The following is a 20,051-nucleotide window of genomic DNA, read 5'->3' on the forward strand; positions in this document are numbered from 1 at the left end:
AAATGCTGTTGAGTCTTTCCTCTGTGCGCACCGCGTGAATATCTCCGCTGGCAAGAAAACTGTTAGCGTTGATTCCTTTTAGTAGCATTTGGCTTTTTTTATTTCTTATTCGTGTCCTTGTCGCCACTGAAGGACCCTACAGACACGCCTCAGTAGCACAGGCAGCTGAGTGCTACCTGTGGCCGCATTACACGCAGTTTCCACCGGGCCACCGCTATACTCGGTGGCCCGAAGCAGGGCAGAAGACTTTGAAGGGCGTTCGTCAGTCACAAACGCACACAGGCATAACAAAAAGCCATTTGACACTGAGGAATATTGACATAGGCTACGTAGAATTAACAGCACCTTGAACCTTGACCGAACAGAGTAAAAGAACACAGTTGGGAAGTAACAAATATCAACCAGTTTAATATTCGACACGCGTGCCTTACATTGACGCGCTTGACATGCATTCGTGGTTAGAAGTCGAGCAACAAGGGGGAGCTTTGCAAAATCGATTCTTTGCCTCTACAGTCATCGATTGGTTGCATATCACGTACCAGTGCTGTTACATCCAACAGCTGAACTTCCGTCCCTAGAGGCAAGCGGCCATAGTGGTCCACTGTAGCCCACAGCACTCGCTGTACCAGCATCATTCAGAAACGCGCCCGAATACAGGCGTCCAACCTGGAATGAGACTCGGATCCGCGCTCGCTTCGTACTGCAATTACAGATTAGTGAAGTGGCTTGTACGTCGCATCGTTAGTACGTCCCATCCATTTCATAAATGGCGATGCTTGTATCGGACCTGCCGGGGCTCCTGGTTCACAGTGAGGATGAGAATCTCACTCTTCCGTAAATGAGATGTAAAAAAGAAAGGATGAAACTCTCTCCTGCCCGATTCTGCCTTTTTTTTTTTCTTTCTTTGTGAGACACGAAGGGGTGGAAGCCGGAGTGTACACGGATGCCTACACACATGAACGTGATCTTTTTGAAGTCTGTATTGTGTGGACGCAAAGAACGTTACTTCCGCTTGAGTCCCGCCTTAATGGGCAATCAAACACGGTGCAAAAAGAAAAACGATAAGGCCATTTTCGGAACGTGAAATGTGAAAATTTATTGGCAAGCAACAATCAACCTATACAGACGGGAGCCAGAGGTATTCATGATGGCATGGAGCGTCGGTAGCAGGAGCAGCGGTGTCTAGGTATGTCAGGCTATATACGTGTGGATATATATATATATATATCCAAAGGAAACAAATAGTCAGAGCTCTTTGGCTGCACGTATAGCATATGTTTGTAACTCAAACATCGCCATGCCAGAACTGGACAGCTTATCTCACCCTGACGGGAGGAATCACGTGTTACGTGACCTTCTAACGCCATCCACTCAAACGTTGCCTGCCTGCGTACTGTTGATGAGGCCCAACAAGGCCGAAACAGCTGTCCAGTACTGGCATGGCGACGTTTGAGTTACAAACATATATATATATATTTTATGCCACAACACTTGACGATGTAATGAGTAACTTAAAGACTTCATGGTTATGTAACAAGCATCATTTCGCTGTCAAATTTATGCACGACAGTAACAAAGTTCGAAGTAAAACAGAAGAAGAGTAACTATACTCAGAGACAAGTTAAGAGCTCCAAGTGAACTCCATTCACAAATCCGAAATCGTCCGTCATTGGCTCGCGCGGACGCGTTACTGCTCCGACCCAAAATATATTACGGGGACGGTGATTGGCTAAGAGATTGGCTTTAGAGTGCGTCTTGACTTGGGCCCAAGCATCTGAGGCACAACTCCCTCGTTGCGACATGCTTCGAGAAGCGTCATTTAAATCAGCAGTCACGGAGAAATTCTCGGTTTGTATCCACTGGATCCCATCGATCGGGACACGAAAAAAAGAAAAAAGAAAAAAAAAACGAGTCACGCGTATTTGTACTATGACGATTGAACAGAAAAGCTTCTTTATTTGTACAAACTTCACGTAGTGCTTATTATTCAGTCGCATGGTCATGTTTACATTCCTAGAGTAAATATCTCGAGGGACGGAGTATTACGTATTTTGTTTGGAGGGACAGTCAGTATGGCATGTTTCTTTTGTGTGTGTGTGTGTGTGTGTTTGTTTGCTTGTTTGTTTGTTTGTATATTCGAATGATATGCAACCAGTTGAAGCACGAAAGTAAACAGTGTGTTTACGTATTTCACTGCACGTTTCCGTCTTTTGACTGCACTATTTTCTAATAAAGAGGCATCAAAATGTGCGCTGCCAGTTTGTAGCGAGTTCGCTGCACTCGCTCAAAAGATAACAGCCGCTGTCCACAGAAGAAGAAGAAATAAGAATAAAAACTAAAAATGCCTGTACGTGCACTATGGTGAGCTGCACTGTTGAGTGAGTTTGAATGCATATAACGTCTTGTAACGTATATATATAATGTCTGGTGCAATGCGCCCACAGAAAGACTGCATATTATAATGCGATTTTGTCTTTCGCTGTCATTCCACACTGCCACGAATGGAACAGTGAGTTATTCTAATTGTTCAGAGTCCATATGCCCTTCCTTGCTGGCTCGGTCTTTTACTCCATTTTCCATTCGCCAAATGCGCTGTGAGTGGCTGGTATTGAGCGGATGGAGTTTGTTTTCTTTACTCATTTTTCCTAGCACGCAGTGCTTGAATTTTGGATCTAGCATTAAAAACTCACAAGCGATCTTTGCACGTTCCAGATTTCTTTCTTTCCCCCTTTCAGCTTGTAGGTGCCAAATAGCAAAATGCATTCTGGAGTCGCCTCGAATGTCAGGTGGCAATTTACGTGGTATGGTATTCGTTGTGTCCCAAAATATTCAAGGAAGGGCGGGTAAGGGTCCTTGGGGTAAAATAAATAGAAATGAACAAAATAAGAATAAGAAGGCTATGACCTTAAAGGGGTCGCGACACTTCGCACCCCTTCGTCCCAGCTGTCCCAAGAATAACCTTAAAAAAAAAAAAAAAAGAAAGAAAAAAACTGCCTCAGTGGCTCAGTCAGTAGGGTGTTCGCCTTGTGATCCCGAGATCGCGCGTTCGAACCCGGCCGAGGACGCCAGCAACTTGGTGGCAGGGTACAAGTTGCTTAAACACGCCGTCTTCCGCGAGGGACGTTAAATACGGGGTGCCGTGTGATGAGCTTTCATCGCACGTTAAAGAACCCTCAGGTGCGCAAAAGCAATCCACAGACCGACCGCTGTGGCGTCGCTCGTGATCTCAGTTGTCTCGCGACGTAAAACCCCCAATTATTACTAACGTAAAAAAAAAACCTTATTTGCATCGATTTGAACTTGCATTTAAACTTTTACAGGAAAATAGATCCGTAGGAAACCGGCACCGGGAACATCGAAACTCATTGGGTTCCTGCGCCACTGCAGGCGTACACACCGATGACGCGCAGCGCGAAGAGGTCACGTGCTTACGACTACCAATGGCAGCCATCATAGCTCTCGCTCCTGTGACGTCAGAGTTTGAGCCGTGCGTGTGTCCAAGGGCTTACATCCTGCAAAGCACGACTTTTGGGGAAAAATTTTTTTTCGATGCTATACGGTGTTGTACAATTCGTGCATGATGCAGTGGAACATATCTATCAACAGCAACAACTTTATTTGGGGAGTTTCATTGCCAGGGGCGGTACGCTGCCTCGAGGCTGCCGGAACCCCTTTAATCTCCACGCGATGACAAATTTCAGTCCACAACATGTGTTCCAGTTACTACAAATTTTGACGAAATCGAACTTTGATTCTGATTCTCGTAGGATGTCTTCAACGGTGCAAGTACAGCTTGTAAATTGATGTAGACGGACGAGCTCGCGTGGGTGTCTCCTTGGTATTGGAACGGATCCAGTCGAGATAAGAAGTGACGCGAACAAACATTGCAGGTTTTGCGGATTCTGCACAGCCGACACCCCAGGACACCACCCCCGCCAGGTACCAACGACCATCGCTCAAGAGACACTGCAGGGGTCCCCCGGAATCGCCCTGAAAGAGAGAAGTAATACTGCGATTTGTTACTTTGAAACTTGAAAGGCCTCGAGGGTGACCATCTCAACTGCCATCAGTGTGTCACCACTTTCATCAATCAATATGCAATGTTCTTTCTGGGTGTTAAGTATACAGATTGTGTAACCTGTCGTGGAATGGTCCCCATAACTCCCCCCCCCACCCCCCCCACCCCACACACACTGGCTGCAATGCCCCCGGCACAACAGACTGTTCCTCAGTCACGCACTAAATTTTTTAAGGTAGCATTCATTGGCGTCTTCGCGAAACGCCGCCGGTACCTTACACGGGAGTTCTTGTTTCTTATACATATATAAGAACAACAACAACAACAACTTTATTTTGAGATGATGCATGGATGATAAGAAACGAGAACTCCCGGCTATAGAATCTATAGATTCAATGTCCGATGGCGGTGACCCACATGTTTCTGATCTAGTAAGGAATCGGCGCTCAAGCATTCGTACTAGAAATTCAAGTAGCAATGTTCTCAACATTCTGTTTTGCGTTATATTTGAGGCACATGACACAGCTTCTCTCTTTGCTCGTGCTTCAATTTCTTACCAGACAAGGACCTTTGCCTCCTTTCCAGTATCCTGCACAAATGAGCCACCGCTTAAGGGACTTGAAAGAAGGATAGGCGTCGCTGCAGTTGAGCCACGACAGCACAGGCATTGACGTCTTCATTAGCACATTGGACCTGCTACGCATATCTGCAAATAAAAGGTATGGTCTTATCGGCTCAGCCATAATAGACGAACGGACAGAAGAACTCCGTATTCAAGGCATTCGAAAACTGCGCAAAATCAAGCTGTCGTGTGTATAAAAGGCGAGGCACGTAGTAGCCACATGTATCGGACCACTGTTCGCCTTTTTTTCTTTCGTTAGCCAGTCCAAGGCAAAAATCAATTAGCGCTGACAAGGGGGAGCGTTCTGGCGCTGACATTTTTAACGTGCCAGGAACTATGACAACAGGACAAACCAGTATTTACACGGGTGCCAGTACGTCTCAGCCCTTGAATACTGAACTGTAAACTTCCCATGTAACTACCTACGTGCTCGAAGAACTCACGTGACCTTCTCCGTACGTTGCTTTAACTTGCTCGCAAATGGGATCTCAAATCAAAGAAACAAGATCAAAATAGCTAAACCACCCAAGACACCATGAACAAAAAGCTGCTAGGAACAGCTTTGCAAATTGTCTAATTATCAATAGATCATTTGCATTTTTTTCCCGATTAATTGCGATAATTTGCGATTATTACAATTATCTAATTTGATAGAATTACTCGTAGTAGATACAAAATGTTTCCCTGAGATGACTGACCGCATGACTCGCGGACAGATAATTTCTTAATAGGAGTCGTCGACATGTCGGAGAAGGGGCACTGTCATATAATGATCGCATAGACGTAGTATCTACCCGATATTATAGTGAGCGAGCAATATGTGAGGCGCGCAGAGACAGCAAGCATACATGACAGTGGTCTCCATAAAGTGAAAAGCCTGAGTCTGGGTAGGTACAACTACGGGGACAACTACGTTCGTCCTCTCCCCCTAGTTGTAGCCAGACTCAGACGTTTCACATTATAGAGTTTGTCCACCACATACTGTATAGCATAACAGCACATAAGCAGCCGGGGCGTCAGCTTCTTGTCTTCTCTGTGCTGTTTATCGCTGCATTCAACAATATGTCTAGATTCCAACTACCCCAACTTGGTACACTTGTGCATTTGTCCACCAGCTGGCCTGCATGTATGCCATACTCTCAATGGCAGTGAAAATATAAACTACGTGATCAGCAAAGAGAGCCCTACATGAAAGGATGAAGACACGTCTTCTGGTGTTGCTAAGACTGACAAAGTCATATATAGTCGCTGTTTGATCACCTGGTTACTCATCTGTTTTGCGAGGACTGCCCCTGAATCGCCCTGTGTCGCATTCCGGCCTTGCCATAATAGAAAGAAAATTTAGAAACAGCTCTCCGTCTCATGCTTCCGGTAGCCTATGGACCTCCTGTACCCCGTCTGCATGCAGGCGTTGTTTGCCCCTGCCTGCTGAACCATACCGATTCCTCGAGGGCTGTTTTATAGTATTGAAGCCCAGCATCCAGTTTTGTGTTTACCTCGTATGTTTAATAAATGTTTCGAGGCTGAGTGTAAAGGCAAATATGACGACCCGTCTGTCTTGAGAACAGAAATTGGTGACAAACTGTACCGTGTGCGTTCTGGTAGACCCTGAACACTTATGTGGTGGTTGGCGCTTTTACACCACAGGAGGGATAACGTCTGAAGGGCACTGACATTGTTTACCGTATATTAAAAATAATGGTTTTCCTTTTTTGCTTGTTCTTTTGATAACCATGAAGGGCCTAAAAGCACCATAGGCATAGCACCATCAGGATCATAGGAGCACCATATGTATTTGTTGCTGAACCCTTTTGTTCCATCTAAGGTGGTGCCTTGATGTGCGCAGTAAAAAAAACATGTACCTATTACCGGTGGTGGTGGTGGTGGTGAACTGCTCGCCGTGGTCGGCCACGTTCGTAGCGGGCAACGGCACGACTAACGCAGGAGGATGAGGTTAGATGAGATGAGGTTAGATGAGATGAAGTTAGATGAGGTTCCAACCAGTGGTTCATTACGCAGTGAAGATATTGAGGCGGCCAACCTAATGTAATCGAGTTCTCCACATTATTTTGTCACCGTATAGGTAGCCAATCACAGCAGCATATTTGAGTCCTCACGTAAAGTAGTAGCGATATGAGAAACGCAAGCACTTTTTTTTTCTATGTAACTACCTTCGTTCGAGTTCCAAATTTGAAGCACATATACCGCTCTTGGTGGTGACACCCCATCCAGTAGTGACACATTCTCGGTCTTTGAAGTTGTGTTTCTTCGGGTCCGGAAGACAGATCTGTCCTGAATAATCTTTCGTCGCATCCGCACCGGAGACTTTCATCCGTTCCGTCAGTGAGAGAAGCGCGAGGTCGTGCGTGAACCTCCGCCGATCGAACCTCTGGTGGATGAGGATCTTTCGAACCCGAACGCAGAGCGCCGTCGACCCATTGGGTGATGATGTCAGGCTGTCGGGGCACACAAGCCAGAACTGCGGCGGAATAGCATAGCGGGCCGTAGGGCTAGAGTGCACAAAAATAACAATATTAACTCATTTTCAACATTGTGTTGATTTTAAAAACTTTATGAATGAACAAATGATCACGGGAATTATGCGAAGTATAACTTAACTCCTAGTTTCACACCATACTTTTTGACATCGTTGAGGGACTCAGGAAACTGTCCTCGACCTGTTTGTCTTATGAGATTCACTGTGTCAAGGACAGAAGGACGAGGACAGAAGAAGGAGGCAGGACCACCGCATGGTCCTGTCTCCTTCTTTCTGTCCTGTTTATTTATTTATTTTTCCTTATACGTTATACGGTATTAAAGTGTACCAACTACCCTTATACTTTAGTTTCTCTGACGTGCGCCGTAATACTGAACACAGCTAGACTGGTAATATGTTGCTATCATTCTTTGTTTGACATGATGCACGGCTTGGGGAAGGTAACCGCCTTATACGACAAGACAGCGAGGTAACGTGGTCTTGAACGCTGGCCCCGGCTGCTTATGCCTAGGTACTTCCCCTGGATTTTCTTTCGGCATTTTAAGGCAAATGTCGGCGGAGTTCCTTATGAAGCCTGCCCAGGACACACCACCGCATAGAAGGCAGATCGTTCCGTAAACGCATATCCAGAGAGAAAGAGGGTACAGCGAGATTCTGCATAGTCATCTACCTAGTATAGTTGTACACGGATAAGACTAACTTAAAAGCACATGAACGAGGCAGAATGACTCTTTTGAACAGTGTATGAAGGGAATCTAAATAGCAGTAGTCATACTTCGTATAAATTCCTGTTCCTGTGTAAAGACGAATGTACGTATACGAATTTATGTGTTTCGAACGAGGTTCGTATGTTTCTCTTTAATTTGAAACGGAAGTATAGCGCGCCTGCCTTTCTTGAAGTCATATAGTTGGGCGTGACCACAAAGTGACTCCTGCATGGTCGTATAAAATGAATCAAATGGTCTTTTTAGGGACGTGATGCCATTGCTAGCTTTCCTTTTCCTATTGAATATGACCTGCAACGCCAGCTTTGATGCATGAAGTATGGCGATGCGCAAAAGAAACGCAATCTAAGATGTCACGGCATAAAAGGGGGTATCCAAATCAAAGTACATACTCTGTACTTCATTATCGTGTAGAACACTATACCATAATCACAGCATGTCATTTTGCTGGTCAGTGCTAGAAAAAACTGCACCAGCAGACATTGATGCATACTGTTTACAAAGAGCCCGTTGTACTGCCGTGAGACACCACACCGTAAAGCACGAGGTTAGGTCGGTTAACTGCGTTCTGCTCTGCACCTAATGCTACGGTATTGACGCCAAACAACTACACGTAATAAACACTTTTTAAGACGCGGTACACCACTGACAAACACCCTTACTACAGATGGTCATAGGATGGTCATAGGAACATTGTACCTGACAACCTCCAACAATACCAACAACTATATATCTTGATGATAATGAGTGGGGTGTTTCACCGGCACAGGCGAAACTTTACCTCAGTCCACACTGAGCCCATGCCATGATGCATATATGAGTGTACTATTTATAGAGGCGTCGCGTCTGAGCAAATTATGTGGCAATAAGCGCACACGGTACAACGGTACTCTCGGGAGAGAGCTTCCTGAAGATGGGATTCTCCTCCCGCTATCGATCCGTGAAGAGTTGTTTCAGCTGATACCTCGTTCGCGCGATCAATAGTTCCCGCATAGCACACTGCGTCGAATACAAGATAAGGGCCTGCCCGCCGAAAATTCTGTTCTCTGCAGGTGACAGAGTGAGGCATTCACCTGCGCGCTATTCGCCGCTGTCGGTGGTGCTGTTGCAACTGCTGTTCCCCGACGTGAACCCAAGCAGCACAATGTACCGAAAGTCGAGTGCAATAGGGGTGGACGGTATGCGTCTTATCAATGTTCTTTAGCTTCAGGAGTCTGTTCAAGGCCTTCCACCCACCCGTCCACCCCTATTGCACTCGACTTTCAGTACATTGTGCTGCTTGGGAATGCTTGTCTTTGCGTTCCATCCTTGCACGCCTAACAGCGGAACGTGCACGTCTGGAGCACGGCCGTGGTAATCTCGAAGTTCGTTTACTGGTAACGCCGCGACGTTATCGGGAAGAAAGGGAAGGTCCGGGCATATTCTCGTACACTGTGCTAACGTGGTGGTAGTCGAACAAATGAAGTCGCGCTGATAAGATTACGGTTTTTCTCGAATAGTAATCGAGAACCACGGATGCAAACGAAAACACATTCTTCTCTGGCTCTCGACCGGCGTGAAAAAGGCCACTTACTGAAGCATGCAGTGGGCAGCAGTGAGAACCCATTTGCTCGATATGACGACGCCACCGCATTGATGTCCGAGGAGCACGCCAGTAGAAGGATTACGAAGATTGAGTGAAACCTGCAATAAAATGACGGTACAAAGGATGCAACAGATATACCAACGTTAGCCCTACGGCCGCAGCGGTGTGCATTTGGCCGGGAAACGTTTCCTTGCTTTTGTTTGTTTGTTTGTTTGTTTGTTTGTTTGTTTGTTTGTTTATTTTTGCGAGCGCGGCCCACTTTCTGGTAGTGAATTTGCTAATTCCGTTACTGAAATATGTACACTGTATGCTTACTTTCCACCCTGCTTGACGCGAAATCGTACAGAGACCCGGGCACAGAACGTAATCAGCCTACGCGGTAGCCCTAGTCGTCGCATGAATGACAGTTGAGCGCGCTTGTCTTTACGACAGTCCGGTTATAGCTGCACTATGACAGCTCGTGATTTCGCTAATGGAAAGTGTTGGGTGTGGTCGTCAAATACGACTTACCTGCCACGGCCATTCTCCGAGTGACGTTGGCACTCCCCCGATTATTCGTGTTTCGTTGGATGCCGGAAAGACCCTCGTGCCGCAGCCTAAAATATATACTTTTCGATGTAATAGAAGGATACACACAACAAAGTAGTTCGTTCGCAATTAGAACCGTAATGGCATATAACGAAGAGAAATATTGGGTCCGGATCGAGGAAAGATCCTGCTGAGACTGGCTCCTGTTTTGGTCGGAAGGTGCTTATGATAGAGTAAGGTAAGGCGCCAACCGCCCGGAGCGTATTTGTTAGCCGAATTCGAGCGGCGCGTGTGCCGAGCGTGCAACCGAACGGCAGAACAATAGGCGCACAGTCGAAGCGCTCATATCTGGCAGGATCGAAATTTCGGCAGCGACGTACCGAAGCGGAACCGGGCAAGCCAGTCAGCAGTGAGAGGGAAGTGCATGCGACCGCCCTTCCTCCACGGCACATAAACAGAAAACATGGCTGCCGGATTCGTGGTGTTGGATGTTGAACGCTTGGAACGTGACGATGGACGAGTACAAAGATGTGACGAATCATTTACGCGTTTAAGCTAATGTATTTATACTTATCGAAGAGCGGGGAGGATTGGGGCCGTTTTCGTCGGTGGCGTAATCGACAAAGAAAATTTTAGCGAGTTTTTAAACACGTTAGTCAATAAACTTTTTTGACAGTACGCTTCGTGTGTGTGTCGCCTTTCTTCATGGTGTCATGCGCTTACAAAGACTCATTACTTGTGTCCCGGTTTGACGTCTTGGGTATTTGTATGTGACTGAAATCGGAATGTGACTGAAGCTGGCTGTCATATTTTATCGCTGCTGCTTCCAGAACATGATCGCTACTGTCATGTATGTGTCGTGTTACCGTGATTACTTAATATCGCACAGCAAAGCAAGCGACTGGCTGCGGGACCAGCAACGTGGCCAGCTCTAACCTGGCGAAGCCAGAGGCGCCTCGTGGACGCGCTGGTGCACAAAAGGTGGACGCACATCTTGGCTGCTCCAAGTTTTACGAAAGTAGCAACAGACGACATTGCGCGTTTTCATCAGCATAGCTATAATGCAACAAGTATGTACGTACATGTAGCTACCGTGTGCACAGCAGGCAGCCGGCATGTCACCACGCCAACCACGCTCGCCAAGAACACGTCGCATGCGGTTGGAAGAGCTCGGCTTACGTTTGGTGCGGTTCGGCAGAGGCAACGCTGGCCCATTTCGGTTGTAAAATACGCTCCACGCGGTTAGCGCCCAAGGCTTATCTCTGAATGCGAAGGCCACCCTTGGTTCGACAAATACGACAAGATACGTTGTTCCATAGATGATAGCGTCCAGGGTAAATGCATTCTGGACAAGTCCTGGTCACACGCCATTCCAAAAATCATCATTTACGTGAGCGCGTGTATAAACAGCGCTATTTCTGTTTCTTTCTATCTCAGTAGTCAGTTCTATTGGTTTCCTTTGCAGTAAAACGCGAAAATTTGCAGACGATGCCTACTACTGACTAATCCCATGGATGTCATAAGGACACCTGCGCTAGGACGCATTCAGCGGATACGATGCAGTGATGCACTCACTCTTATAAAGGATGGTGGTGGTGGTGGTGACGGGAAAGGGGTCGCATTGTCGGCCTCACAGATGTGGGCACGTCACGACTGACGCCCTAGGGAATGTGCGTCCCTCTTAGAAATGAATTTCACCGCATAGCACGGTCCTAGCCAACCATCATCTCGAATGATATTGTTATCTGCCCTGTGGGCGTAATCGCTTCACATGTTCAACTTAACGACGCGAGACAGCTGAACGAGGCGTTCAGGCTAACGAAACGAGCAACTTTATCGGCGCTTTGCTGTGGTCACAATCTGTGCTCCTCGTGAAGCTTCTTCTTTGTGACTGTTGTGCACGTTACGAGCGCTCACGTGTTGTGATGTCACCGCCCTGAGCACCGCCCTGATGTCAGTAGTGGTGGTGGTGCTGGCGAAAGGGCTGGGCGAAAGGGCGAAGCGCGAAAGAGCAAGCTGCCAGCGAGGCTGCATTTTCTCCGACCAATAGAAATGTTTTGTTGGTTCCGATAGGTTCATAGAGAGAGAGCATTCTCGCGCTCTCATACATGCTCATTCCATTCCAATGTTCGTTCCCGTGCTTGTTCATCTTCTTCTTCTTCTTCTTCTCGTCCCGTTATATGGCTCGCTAGTCGTGTAAAAATAATGAACAGAAAATATGTCACTGTAAGAATAATCATCGAGCAATATGCAAAACCTATAAATCATATTCCTGCCCCGACGATGGTGTCGGGTGGGAATGACCTTAACTATGGCACGAGAAGTAGTGTGTGCTGAGTTCTAGGGCCCATGGGGGTCCGAGGCGAGAAAGGGAAGACGTAGTGGTATCAGTAGTATCAGAAGAAGAAAGAAGGAGGCGGCCCTTTCTCCTCGGAGTAAACACTTATTTGATTACCTCTATGCAAATTTTTCCTTCAAGCATTGAGGTACAACGCGCAGCCTTACCGTCATGCTTCATAAACAACAGACTTAAAATAAATTTGCAGTGCAATAAAACGTTTTTCTAGTGAGCTTGAACAGAGCGTTAGTGATCTTTTTCTACCGCCATGTTCGCATCGCAAAGCAGGAGAATGTTATGGATCTATTCAAGATAATCTACCTCAGGGAATGTACTGGATGCTTTGCTCTTCATATTCATTACGACAAAAAAAGTTTTTTCGCAATGTACTCTAAAAGAGAAGAATTCGAAAACTACTATAAGTATCCAATTCTCCTTAGTTGTTCATCACAGCACCCGTAGCTACCAAGGCGGTGTGCAGTACGGTCGCACGTCCCCACAAACGGCGCGGACAGCGTTGTTTGGCGGACGGAACAACTTTACAAAATCTGTCTCGTCCAGTTGAAAGGCATCCTGACGCCATCGAGTCCATGGGGCACGGTTAGCCGCTTGTGTGATCGCCGTGACGAATCCTTCCGCCATCTTTCTTTGGCAGCTTCAACGTCAGCGAGTCGTTAGGAATAACGAAACAGGGAACCTTATCGACGCTTTGTTGTGGTCACAATCTCTGCTCCTCGTTTAGCTTCCTCTTTGAGGCTATCGTGCTCGTTACAAGCCCTTACGTGTTGTGATGTCACCACCCTCAACCAACTACAGCTGCCAGCTTATATTCGTCCCTTTGGGGAGTAAATACCCCAATTAATCTCTTTTGGGAGTAAGTGCTTATATTCGTCCCCTTGGGAGTAAATACCCCAATTAGTCCTATTGGGGAGTAAATACTCCAATTAGTCCAATTGGGGAGTAAATACCCAAATTAGTCCAATTCGGGAGTAAATGCACCAATTAGTCCCATTGGGAGTAAATGCACCAATTAGTCCCATTAGGGAGTAAATGCACCTATTAGTCCCATTGGGGAGTAACTGCTTGTATTCGTCCCTTTGGGGAGTAAATGCACCAATTAGTCCCATTCGGTAGTAAATACCCAATTAGCCCCCTTAGGGAGTAAATGCACCAATTAGTCTCCTTTGGGAGTAAGTGCTTATATTCGTCCATTTGGGGAGTAAATACTCCAATTAGTCCCTTTAGGGAGTAAATACCCCAATTAGTCCCATTGGGGAGTAAATACCCCAATTAGTCCCATTACTAGCCTCCTAGAAAGGCATCTTGACGCCATCGAGTCCATGGGGCACGGATAGCCGCTTGTGTGATCGCCGTGACGAATCCTTCCGCCATATTTCTTTGGCAGCTTCAACGTCAGCGAGTCGTTAGGAATAACGAAACGGGGAACCTTATCGACGCTTTGTTGTGGTCACAATCTCTGCTCCTCGTTTAGCTTCTTCTTTGAGGCTATCGTGCTCGTTACAAGCCCTTACGTGTTGTGATGTCACCACCCTGAACCAACTGCAGCTTCCAGCTTATATTCGTCCCTTTGGGGAGTAAATACCCCAATTAGTCCCTTTTGGGAGTAAGTGCTTATATTCGTCCCCTTGGGAGTAAATACCCCAATTAGTCCCATTGGGGAGTAAATACCCCAATTAGTCCAATTGAGGAGTAAATGCACCAATTAGTCCCATTGGGGAATAAGTGCTTGTATTTGTCCCTTTGGGGAGTAAATGCACCAATTAATCCCTTTGGGAGTAACGTCTTGTATTTGTCCCTTTGGGGAGTAAGTGCAAAAGTTAGTTCCTTGGGGTAAATGCACCAATTTGTCCCGTTGGGGAGTAAATGCACAAATTAGTCCCTTTGTGACCCTATTTAGTGACTTTAGGGGACCCCAGATCCCAACAGGCGACCCCTACCATCCCCCACCTTCAATGTCATTGACTTTTCCGGAGGCGATCACCACGGACGAGAGCCAGAGAACCTGGAATTTTATGCACCGCGCTGTGCGGTGCAGCTTTCCATTCTACAGCTCGTGACACACATGAGACTGAGGGTTGTGTAAAACATCCTGGAACCTGCGAACACCTTCAAGTCAGTTCTACCGCACCAATCGAGAAACCCTTGGCTATGCTGGCAATTTGGTCGATTCGGAAAAATGGGTTAACGGCATTTTATTCGCATGCGGCACCTGAGATAGCACTTTGACGTCTCAGCTCCATGGGAATTTTGCCCCCTTCACAAATTCAGGGGGTCTGCAGTAACCCCTATAACCCCCCTTCCGCCGCCCCTGCTTAGGCGCGAAGCACATGTGCACGCACAAATAGTCGCATGAGGAAACAGGCTGAACAACAGGCTGATGAAGTCGTGACAACTGCTCGTCCATGTTTATTCCACGTCTGGCGCCATAAAAAGCCCTATAGAAAGTTATTTGGAAAAGACAATTGACTAATGGTTTCCACGCAAACGGGCAGCAGTTCTTTTCATGCCTCTTTGTGAAAATCTTGAAAAAAAACGTGAAAATCTACGTGTCTTCGTTGCACTGCGCTGAATCGCGTCAACTATGAACCCAGTAAAATAAGGAAGCGTGGCATAGCGTAACGCTAGCTGTCGGCGCGGTACGCGCGCGACGATGGGCAAATACTATACGTCGGACTCTAAAGCAGCTTTAAGAGGATAGGTCGACATATATCCTTCTCAATATTTATGCTGCAATCACTTCAATATACCGGAATGCACCTGCACAGAAAATATAGCAGTGCTCAACGTTGTATCCGGAAAAACGTGTGCACTATGTTAATATGTGATATTACGCTGGTCATCTCGGATATTATTTTCAAAAGTATCTCGTTTAGCAGCACAATAAGCCCAATCGTGGCTTCTCCAGTACACAAGGATGACTTTATCTCATGGCGTCCCGTGGACGACGGCGAAGATGTGCCTCTGCTGCCGCGCGCCAGTGCGCCTGCCAGCCAGTTCTACCGGCACCGTCCCAGCGTGAAGCCACGAACATCTACTCACCGGGGCATTCCATCACTGCACCCTTCAGGACTGATAGGCACCCTTCAGGTGTTCCCTTCAGGGGAACACCACCTTCTCTACATTTGGTGACACGAACAAAGAACACCATGTTCGGCGTAATCCGGCCTAGTACCATCCAAATTTTCGCAAGACCACATTCAGCGTTCTACCGGCACCGTACTAGCGTGAGGCTCCTAGAACACTGGAAAATATGCGAGTTTCCAAATCATTCTTGGCCGTTGATCGTCGGCAAGCAGTACAAGCTCCTTATACGTTGAAGGTTTGCCGAACGTAGTTGTAACTGGTAATCCCATGCCCACTGGTTCCAATAACGTTCAGGGAGCTTCCCTCTTGATTTCAAAAACTATGCCTGTGTATTATCCGGGTGAGATGGCCCTCGCTTCCTTGGGGGAGAGGGGCAAAGCCGTGTGCCGATTCCCTAGTAGGAGGTGAGATAAGGCCTCGGTATTGTTGGGGTCTTCTCACAATTGCGTGCGAGGTCGAGCTTACAATGGCCTCGATCTCTGTCAGTACCGTTTGAAATTGCTGAAAATCAAGCTCACTACGACGTAACGTTCTTCTTCGAGATTCTTTCACTGAGCGGACCATTCGCCCCCAGAATCCCCCTCCCCCACCATGCTGCAAATTCGACGACGAACTCCCAGGAAATTCAAAGTCGGGCTGCATACTCCTGTACAGCTTCGAACTGTGGGGCCATCATGGCAGGAGACTCCTTTACGTCCTTTCTAAAAGTAAGGAAATTATCAGAGTAACCCTTGGTTGGTAGACACCGACGTGAGACGAAGGCCATGAGGAAGGTGGCATACGACTGATCGGTAACCAATAATACGGCTCTGGTCGCGGTGCAGGTAAATAACGCAACATAAGACTTTAGGTGTCCTTCACCTATGCGGGAGTACAATGGCAAAGTCCATTTCAACGACCTCGAAAGAAGTTGTCGGCTAACCCTATCCTTTGGTAGAGGTGCTTCTTGCTCGACGCACGGGCGAGCTTTTAAACGCCGACAGAAGAGGCAGTGGTTTTTGTTAGAGTCACTAAATAAGTGACTCTAGTTTTTGTCTACCCTTGATTATCCAGTAATCCTCTCGGAGCTGACGAAGCGTTTCCTGTACACCAGCATGCGACATCCTCGGATGCTCTCCAATTATTATGAGACGCGAGAGCTGTGGTCCTCGTATAGATGTGTAGGTCTGATAAGAAAGGAACCGTAGGCGCCGACAACCAGGAATCACCTGAACGTTTTAATACGCCCGCACGAGCAGCGTCATAAAAAGCACGCACTTTAAAGGTACTATAAAGCAGTCGAGGTGCAGCCTCATGTTTTGTGTGCCCTGAATTGTGTACGTCCTCAGGAGTAAAATGCCGCAAAATTTTCTCACATAGACGTTATAGCTCCCGAAAAAAATGCAAATTTAAATCTACTGGCAACACTGTGGCGAAGCAGGCCGACGAAACGCAAACTCCGCCAAGTACGGCGGCGAAAATGTCTCATGCGCAAGACTCTGGGCCAAACAAAGCGACGTACGATAGCAGCGCCACGGTGCTGAAACAAGGCCCAGGTATAGACGTTTAGCTACTGAGTGCAAGATTCGGCTTTTGTTTATTTTGTTTCACACAAATTAAATTTTCTCAAAAGGTAGTATTTGCAAATCCCAACAGGAAAGCCATCTGTTTATTGGTCTTCTTGTTTACATGGTTGCTTGACAAATTGAGGACTTCTTCCCACCAGGCGTCGTCCCGACATTCTTGACTGCGTTTTAATTTACCAATTAAAAATATTTAGAGTAAACTCCTGCGCATATTACTTGTTGTGCTGAACCTTTGAGTCTAGCACTCTCACGTCATGCTGATTGTATAGGTTCGACCTCGACTGCTTTATAGTACCTTTACGCACTTTATCGTCGTCCTGACCGGGAGCGCTACATTAGCGCTCCCGGTGGGATTGAGGCCCGGAGGGATTGAGGCCAACTCCGGCACATGACATCGGGCCAACTCCGGCGGATATTGCAGACCGGACATCGGACTGACATTGGGAATGCCCGTAGATGCACGTCGGTCCGATGTCGGTCCTATGTCTGTGTGCTGCTTGGGCATACCCTCCTCTCCTGCGAGCTCAGCCTTTTGGATTTATATTCGGACTCATGCCACAATTTTGGTTGAAAGTTTGGTTGAACCCAAGAGCAGCTTGATATACGTACAGCACTTGATATGTGTTACCTGTCATCGTGTCGCCCACTTGCTGCTCGCTAAATGCTGTTGTGAATACAGACGAGGGTATTTGATTAGAATGATGCGATAACCTATGACGGTCTAGAAGGAGCCATATAGCTAAACAGTTCAATAGTCACGTGCAGTTCTAATCCCGCATGGGATTACTGCCAAGCTCAAACTTCTTTCGAACTCGCAAACGATAAATTTTCGAAAACGAAGCCTTTTTACCTGATATGACATATTCTCAATAAAGTTACCGAGAAACATATCGGATGGCGAAATTTTTCGGATGGTGAAATGAAAAAGGTGATTTTTTCTTTTTTTTATTCCGGTTGTTAGCGCCGCGAAGCGACTGTGGCTATGAGCAGCGTACAGACGTAGACAGATGGAGAGAGGACAGCAGGAACGCGTGAGAGGCTGGTGAGTAGTATGCGTCCTGGTCCGATTCAAGGAAAACTCTGCCTACATTCCTCTGGAAGGTCTACTGGAACACCTCAGGCAGAACAGCCAGTGGAAGGATTCGAACCTACCACCTTCCAGTCTTCAGTACGACTTTACACACTCTTTACATGCTCGGCTTTACATGCTGATACTTTTACATGCTCGGCCATGCTGCTGGTGAAGAAGTTGGTTTCTCACTTGAATATTCGTTTATGGAAATGCGCTCTTTCTATATTGACATCATGTGCTGTTGAGTCTTATTTGTAAACATATATTTTTTCCACACTCAGATGAGTTTTGAAGGACGTGAAAGTAGTTTTCTCCCTCTCCTGCGCAACATGCACAATGGCACAATTAGGTTAATAAACGGTGAGTTTAGTGTTTGTAAATCCAGCCCCCGTAAGTGTCTGATTCTCATGCACCCAAATTAAAATCAGGAGTGTCTGTCGTAGAACTCAGCGTGCAAGAGTACCGGCAACCGGCTTGATAGACTGCAAGCACCACAAAACACTCAACTCCTAACACGATAGAGCACTCGCTTCGTCGGCGCGGAGCTTTTTTGAAATAATCTTTTTAAGTGTGATTGTGTGAGAGTGTGGGTACCTGGTGCTGCTCTGATACTAAATATATAACCTGGACATGGCCCGACAATGATGACAGCAACAAAAAATAAATAAATAAACAAACAAAAAGATGCGAACTTCTTCTATAGCAGATCCATTAATACCACGAAATCGATCCTGACGGTATAACATGGCCATAAAACCAGCCTTCGGATTGCACAAACCATTCTCCACATATTCCCCTTTATATACCCTCACCCACCCCCGTTTCTGCAGCTTTAGAAACATGGTAAGGAATGAAACACTTACCTGAAACTTCGTTTAAGGAGCACAGTAGCAGGTACAATAAAACCTTCATCTTGACAGACGCGCGCACTTTTGAAGATATTCTGATGCGGTCTTGCATAGGTAGCCTCTGAAGTGTCCTATCCTCTGACCCAGTTTCCGCTTCCTGCATTACTGGTGACATTGCCCTACATTCCTTCTTTCCCGCAATAAAATCGGCGCCATTGTAATTACCGCTTGTTGGGTCTAGATGCGTGGATGTCGTGCGGGGCGGCAAAGCAAATGAGATGCGACGGGCTACCTTCTTACATCCAAAGACCGTATCATTATGCAGCCATTACGGGACACCACGGTGAATGCGTGGGCATAGTAAATGTCGCATAAGTACACCAGAATAGCCGACTCCAGATTACGACGACGTAGGGGCATAGAATAAGTACGATACTAAGTACTAGAGTGCAATCATGGTTGCGTGCGGTGGATGAACTGCCAAGTTGGGCCACGAGTACAACTTTGTTTCGCCTGTTTTGTTCGATTTTGAAGGCGGCGCCAGGCAACCTAGTTTCGTGTTTACGCTACGCCATAGCATAAACTTTGCTCACACTGCTTTATCTACGAGCAGCAAATACAAAAATAAAAACTGGCGTGCTACACAATATATTCTAGTGCAAAAAAAAAGAACTTGTAAGATGGGAACTCCGGACCGGAATGGCTTTCGACAGATTTTATTTATTTATTTATTTATTTTGTTTGCTTTTATCATAAAATGTACCAGTACGAGGACATGAAGTCCGAGTGGCTTGGAACTAACATCTCCTTTTTTTTTTTTTTTTTTTTACAAATCAATGAATCAATCAAGTCCTATTTGCACATGCTTTGTGGTTCGATACAATAGGGTGCACCATGAGCCCTCATTCAGCCTGTTTGAACGACTCATTTGGCTTAACGTACATTGAAGAGGCTGAGGGGACAATTATGACAGATCAACGCCCAAGCGTCTGAAGGACGACTGTTGGTAAAGAGCGAATGAGTGCCGGTGGCAAGAATCGGAACCACACCTATCTGATTGCAGGATCCCTCTCTGAGTGCAAGAACGAAAGATCTTAAAAGATCTCAACAATTTGCCATCAATCGTGCTCGATCAATTTGCTCATAAT

The 20,051-nt window shown here is 46.5% G+C and overlaps 1 protein-coding gene across 1 annotated transcript; it reads right to left on the reverse strand.

Moving 5' to 3' along the window:
• Positions 1–3,774: 3,774 nt before the first annotated feature.
• On the reverse strand, positions 3,775–19,078 carry LOC135385037 (plasma kallikrein-like). Its single transcript, XM_064614214.1, has 6 exons — positions 18,919–19,078; positions 9,958–10,043; positions 9,436–9,545; positions 6,846–7,150; positions 4,576–4,724; positions 3,775–3,990 (listed from the first exon to the last, which is right to left on the reverse strand). Exons 1-6 carry the CDS (start codon positions 19,076–19,078, stop codon positions 3,775–3,777), a joined length of 1,026 nt encoding a protein of 341 aa, XP_064470284.1.
• Positions 19,079–20,051: the final 973 nt, after the last annotated feature.

Source organism: Ornithodoros turicata, chromosome 2 (assembly GCF_037126465.1).
Source record: "Ornithodoros turicata isolate Travis chromosome 2, ASM3712646v1, whole genome shotgun sequence".
NCBI classification, from domain to species: Eukaryota; Metazoa; Arthropoda; class Arachnida; order Ixodida; family Argasidae; genus Ornithodoros; species Ornithodoros turicata.